Raw genomic sequence first — 6,380 nt, forward strand, 5'->3', positions numbered from 1 at the left:
ATAACCGTCATCCCTCACTCCTTCCCCTCAGCAGCAGCCAGGACTGGCTCCTGAAATGGATCATGGGACAGGGACAAGGTGGTGGCATCGTGACCGTGGGCCCACATGTCACTCACGCAGCCTGTGGGAGTGCTCAGAGGGCTGCCAGGATCCCTGGGGGTCTGGATGGAGGTGCTGGTAGGATTTTCCAGCCCCATGGAATATCAGGGGATGCCTTTGGCCTGGGGCCAGCAGGCAGGTCCTGGGGGCTGTTTGCCAGCTCTTAGGGTGGCACTGGGGTAACTCAGCCCCGGCACCACGGAGGTGCCTCTGCAGGCACCTCTTTGGGACCATCAGGTGTTTTCCTGCATCCTGCCTCGGGATGCTTCCCAGCTCGGGGAACCATAAAAGGCAAAGCTCTGGGGCAGTGGCTGAGCTGGGAGCTGGGCTGGGAGCCGGGCCGGGAGCCGCGGCTCGCTGCAATGCCAGGCATCCCGGCTGTGTACAAACGGATTAGAGCCCTCCAGCTCCCCGGCTCCAGCGCCTTCCGGAGCGTTATCCAAAGGGAGGAACGTTCTGCTCGGAGGGTTACTTAGACAAATGCCCAGGCGCTAATAGGGATTTTTGATAAGTTGTGTTTGGGAGTCTCCGCAGGGAAAGTTGTATCTGGGGCTGCTGTCGGGCTCCTGTTTATCTCGGGCAGCCTTTTTCTGTCACAGCAATTCCCTTCGCAGTAACGTATTCCCAGGATCATTCCAGCCGACCCGTCACTGCCCCGCGTGCTCTGTGCAGGCGGCATCTCTCCCCCAGGCACTGGGACGCAGCCCAAGGCAGCGCCGCTTCCAAGGAAGGAGCGCTGGGGGAGCCGCTTCGCGTCCCTGGGCGCAGGGCAGGGAGGCAGGGAGGAGAGCCAGGGGCACGGATGCGGCTTTCCAAGCTCTCCGTGAGACCCCCAGGAAAGCTTCCGGAGGGGATCCTGGCCAGACGAGCTGCAGCAGACAACCTGGCTGTAAATCCCTGTGGAAGCAGCAGGATCGGAGGGAAGCCAGGATTGCTGCACGGGACTGTGGGGAGCTGTTGCTTCAGCAGGTTGGGGAAAGAGGAGAATCCCTGGAGAAGGATGCAGATGGGAGGCAAGTCCTGGCTGTGAAGTGCCATGGACCAATAAATTAGCGGCTGGGGGGTGCTTTTCCAGTTATCCAGGTAGGATATATGTGGAGAGGGACCAACGTAGAACCAGCTGTGCTGGGCGCTGTCGCGCTCCGTTGTGCCAACGGGATGTTCCTCTCCTGGCCATGAGGCCAAGGAACGCCGGTTCACATGACCCAGGCTCCGATGCTTCCAACTGCCCCCGTCTCTCTCCCTTAGCGGAGCAAGGAGAAGGCGGTGCTGACAGCCTGCCCAGACCCAAGGTGGGGAGAAATCTTGGCTGGCCACTCTCAAAGCATTTGGAACCAGGAATTACAGTGACGGAGCTGCCGGCCATGGAAGCCTCCACCTGGCAGTACTGTGGATATTTACGGGATGACACAAGTAAGAAGAGGGGGAGAGACTGCGCTGCTTCCCAGGGAGACTCCGTGGGAACACGTGAGGACTGTACACGGCGGCAGCTCGGCCAGGAGGGCCTGGGGAACAGGCTGGAGAGGGGGGACCTCCCCCACCTCGGGAGTGACACCAGGGCCCCTGCCAGGAGGTCAGAGATGAGCAGCAACGGGCAGAGAGGGCAGCGGGGGTTGGCAGGGGACCTGTGCCTGGAAGAGCATCCCGTGCCCAAAGGGTGCAGGAGAGGGGAGGACGGAGAAGCCCCTCCGAAGGTGTACGAGATGGAGGTGGGGCCCAGGCGCACGGGCAGGACGGTGAGGCCGGTGGTTTACAGGCTGGAGGAGAGCGAGTACCGGCGCCTCATCCAGGAGGCAGAAGAAGAACCTGAGGAGGAATGGGAAGAGACAGAGGACACGGTGCTTGAGATTCAGGAGGACTATGCAGGGGATGGGAAGGTGACGAGTCCAAGCCTGAACAGGCTCAACTCTTTCCAAGGGGTCCTGAGGAGGCAGATGAGCTGTTCGGACTCGGAGAGCAGCGTGGAGAGCAGGCAAGTGAACAAACTGAGCCTGAACTGCCCCTCGGAGAGGAACAAGCCCACAGTCCCCGTCAGGTCCGACAGCATTGAGCTCATGGATTACATCCTGCAAAGCAAACATGAGGCAGCAACATCTCTCTCCTACATCCCTAGGGACAGCAAGGCAGCCGAGAGCCTCAGGCCAGCACAGAGCTTCTCCCCCCAGCCTGAGGGAACACCAGACCTGTGCCAGAATGGCCAGGCCGGCGAGGAGGGTCCAGCCAGGAAGCATGAGCCAGACAAGCAGGTAGCGAAGAGCCCGGAGAGAATGGTCTCTGCGGTCACAAATTATCCCTCAGTGGCCAGGGACACTGGGAGGCTTTCGAGACAGAGCAGCAGCCAGCTCCCGGAGAGCTGGGAGCAGCTTGGAGGGGAAGCTGACACAGGGATGCTCGATTCCTACATCCAGAAAAGAACCCCCCCGGCCCCTCCGGTCAGGACCCACAGCAAGGAGAGCCTGGCTCTGAGTATGAGCAAGGCTGTGGCGCTGACAGAGGCACTGCTGGAGCCCTGCGGAGATGAGGCCAAGCCTGGCAAGGAGCAGCGGGCAGCAGGCACAGAGCAGCTCCCTGGGGGCAGGACTGCGGGAGGAGGGGGCTTGGAGGAGCCGGAGCGGAAGGGGAGGAAGAGTCAGGAGGATGAGAACGTGCTGACAGTCGCCGACGCCAAGAAAACCTTCGAAAAGCCCAAGGCGTCAGAGGGGGCAGCGGCACCACCAGCACCCAAGAAAGGTGAGGAGTGAGGGCTCCTGGCTCTGCCCTGGGGGTCCCACCGGGGATGGAGAGGAGGGGAGGTGGGAGCACGGAGGTGGTTGGAAAATACCTGCCTGAAATGGCCAAGTGACAGATGGGATGTGCTCAGGGCACATGGAATCTTGTAACGAGACAGGATGGAATTCAGGTGTTGGTTCAAAGCACTTTGTGCAGTGACATTGTTTTGGAGAAAGATTTGCTTTGTCAGACTCTCCTGTATAGGAATAAATACAATATACTGCTTTTTCAACAGCCACAGTGCAGCAGTGCCCATAGGATGCTCCCTCCCACTGCCATGTGGGATTATGTGCCTCTGTCTCTCCAGGCACTGGGTGAGCCAGTATAATTTTATTTTAGCTGTGGCATTAAAAAGAAGCATTATTTTCCTTAAGTTCTTTTTCTCCTGCACTGTGACTTCACTGAATAAGCCTTTCAGGAGAATGACATCAACTTGGAAAGCCTTTCACTGAAAAAATACAGATAAGTGAACTTTGTTGAAATTTTCCTGGTAAAACAGCAGTTCTGCAGAAATAGAGAAGGACAGAAATGAGTGTTTGTGTGAGAGAGTGGATCCTGCAAGGAGCCACCCGACCCACGCTGCTTAACTCAACATCTTCTGTTCAGTGACAATCTGCAATTGTGCATTTCCTTATAAGGGAAAATAAGTGTTTTAAGGCACAGGAAATCTATGGTGGCTTTGAACTGAGTCGTGTGTTTGCTTAAAAAAATAGGTGTGATTATCCCACAGCACCAGGCACGTTGTGCTGTCGGTTGCTGTCGCGACACTGAGGCGGAGCAGGGACGTGCCACAGTTTGTGTGTCAGGGATAACAGAATCCCTGCAGGGATGACAAACAGGTCCTGTCCCCCCAGGAGGCAGCTGAGGACACGCTGTCATTCTCCCAATGTAAAGAAATAGGGTTGAGAGCTGTTTGTCACTACAGACTGGCTGTGCCAGGCCCTGAGAATGGAGCAGGGATGGGGTTGGTGTTATCCCAGTGTCTGGATCTCTGCTGCTCCTGGGTGGGAATTGTCCGATATCAGTGGTACAGCTGATCTGGAGTGTTCCCATCAGCCACACAGGGATGTTTGATCAGCCCATCCTTCCCAGGAATGGAAGGAGCAGGTGGATGCAATGGATGTAATGGGTGGTTTGGCAGAAGAAGGGGATGAGAAGGGATATAAGGAATCAGCTCTGTCCCCAGGGCAATACTGGCTGCAGTAAATCCCTCCTGGCACCTCCTTGTTCTCCAGAAGAAATAAGGATGGAGGGCTGAGACAATATTTCAGTGCTGAACTGTGAAAATATTGCAATAAAAAATCATGGAATCCCAGAATGTTTCAGGTTGGGAGGGACCTAAAGGCTCATCTTGTTCCACCCCCTGACATGGGCAGGGACACCTTCCACTGGAGCAGGAAGAAGAGCAGGAACGGCTTCTCATTTTGCTCTGTCCATGACAGCCTGCTGGGGTTTTGAAAAGCTGTTTAAAACATTTGTCTTCCCAAATCTCAAACACAAACACCTCGCCTGTATTTACCCTTACATGATTCCTTTCTTATATCTCTGATTTTTCCAGCACCTTTGGTCCAACTTGATCCTAGACAGCAGGGAGAGAAACAGAAGGAGATGGCAAAAGGATTCCAAAGTGGTTAAATAATGAGGTCTGTGCTCAGTGCCCAGGAAAACCAGCACCCAGCCCCGGCTCCTTCCCTGCCTGCCTGATTTTTTGCTGCTATTCAGGATTTCAGGATGCTAGGAAGTGTCAATCCCAGGATTTTCATGTTGTAAATAAAATACAGTTTGCTTTTTTTTTCCCTTTCTCTTTTTTTTCCCGCTTTTTGTGTTCTGCTTTCTTGTCTCTCTCCTCCTCGTTAATCATCCAGAGACAGCAACAAAGGAAATCCCATCTGTTGCAAGTAATTGCTTTGGTTTTATTTGGTGGCCCAACATTTTAATTAGGTTCTGGGACTTACCTCCCCTTCACTGCAAAAATAGGAAAGAAATGAAAATATATTTTACAATCCTGTCTAATGATGGAGAAAAATACACGAGGAAATAGAAATTGAAATTAGAGGTTTCTTTCTGCTGTAAAAGCACTCTTTTGGGTGCCTTTCCTACAGCTGAGTTGGGAGGGATGTGTTTGACATCGATATTACTGCACAAAATGTGTGAGAGTGGGTAGATGCAGTAATAGATGTGCTTGATGAAATCTATTGTAAATCATTAATAACAATGGCATAAATTATTAATGCCCATCCTGGCCTAATGTTCACTCATTCCTTATCCATCTCCAGCATCTCCCAGCCATTCCAAGCAGCACAGACACAATGTCAGCACAGGCCCTCACTCACCACAGGAGATTTTATCACCCTTTGGGGAGGGGGTTTGGGAATTGACCCCAGCTTTGGGGTCTGGAAGTAGCTCAGTGGTGGTTCCATGTCACGCAGAGCTGGGAATAAAGCTCGGGGGTGCTGGCTCCTGACCCTCTGCTTTAATCCAGGTTTTCCTCTCTCCTTGCCCACGAGCTCAGATTCACTCTCTCCTTCACTTCTCCCTCCCTGCCTGTTGTTTTAAAATATCTGCTGGAACATTTTGTTCTCCTTATCTTCATTCCCTAATTCTACAGCTCCCCTTTCTGGCCAAGGACTGAATAAGGCCAATCCAAAGGGATTTTGCATTCTCTCTCTCTCTCTCTCTCTCTCTCTCTCCAGACAAACACTTTGCAGGAGCTGGGAGGTACTTCCTTGGGCAGATCCCGTTGTCGAGACGGAATCGATTTGCCATTATCAGGAGCTGTTCCATGGTGGCTCTTAGGACAAATTCATCTTGGCAGCCGCTCAACAGTTGATGATCTTTGAAATGTCTTTTAAAAACCAGGATTGGGACTGGTTTCATAAAGCTGCCCCTGGAACTCCCTCCGTGCCCAGGGACACTGAGGAGAAGAGACAGAAAAAGCAAATTAATGCTAAAAGTAAATCTAATTCCACACAGGGAGAATGGCTTGGGGTGGGTTTGTCATTGCAATCAGTTCGGACTTCATAGAATCCCAGAATGGGTTGGGTTGGAAGGCACCTTAAAGATCATCTCATTCCAACTCCCTGCCATGGGCAGGGAACACATCCCTGCATTAAAAAGCACTAAATTCCAGTAATATTAAATGAAAGGTAAGATCACATTACTGATTTCAGTGGGAGCAGCTCTTCCTAATGCTGCTGAGTCTGGCCTTGAGTACCTAATGATGGGATGAGATCCCTAAATGGTAGGAGATGTGAAAGAGAAATATAAAAGAAATATTCAAATTTCAGGTGGGAGAACCTAGTGCTTCCTGTTGAACAAATATTACAATAAAGTAAATGTAATAATAAATTCAAAAGGCTTCAGGAAATAGATAAATAGGGACATAAAACTCCTTGAAAAGCTGTATAATTTGGAAACCAGGTCCAAACTGTCCTGTCTGGCATATTTTGCGTGACTTACAAGTTAAGCTGCAAAATAACAGGACTTTAAAGTGCTGATCTCCCTAAACCCTC

The 6,380-nt window shown here is 52.3% G+C and overlaps 1 protein-coding gene across 1 annotated transcript; it reads left to right on the plus strand.

Moving 5' to 3' along the window:
• Positions 1-1,463: 1,463 nt before the first annotated feature.
• On the plus strand, positions 1,464-4,511 carry LOC120323766. Its single transcript, XM_039384155.1, has 2 exons — positions 1,464-2,829; positions 4,427-4,511. Exons 1-2 carry the CDS (start codon positions 1,464-1,466, stop codon positions 4,501-4,503), a joined length of 1,443 nt encoding a protein of 480 aa, XP_039240089.1. The 3' UTR covers positions 4,504-4,511.
• The last annotated feature ends 1,869 nt before the right edge of the window (positions 4,512-6,380 follow it).

The sequence above is a fragment of the Pipra filicauda genome, unplaced genomic scaffold, assembly GCF_003945595.2.
Source record: "Pipra filicauda isolate LSUMZ 115617 unplaced genomic scaffold, ASM394559v2 scaffold33_size4404698_pilon, whole genome shotgun sequence".
Classification (NCBI taxonomy): domain Eukaryota; kingdom Metazoa; phylum Chordata; class Aves; order Passeriformes; family Pipridae; genus Pipra; species Pipra filicauda.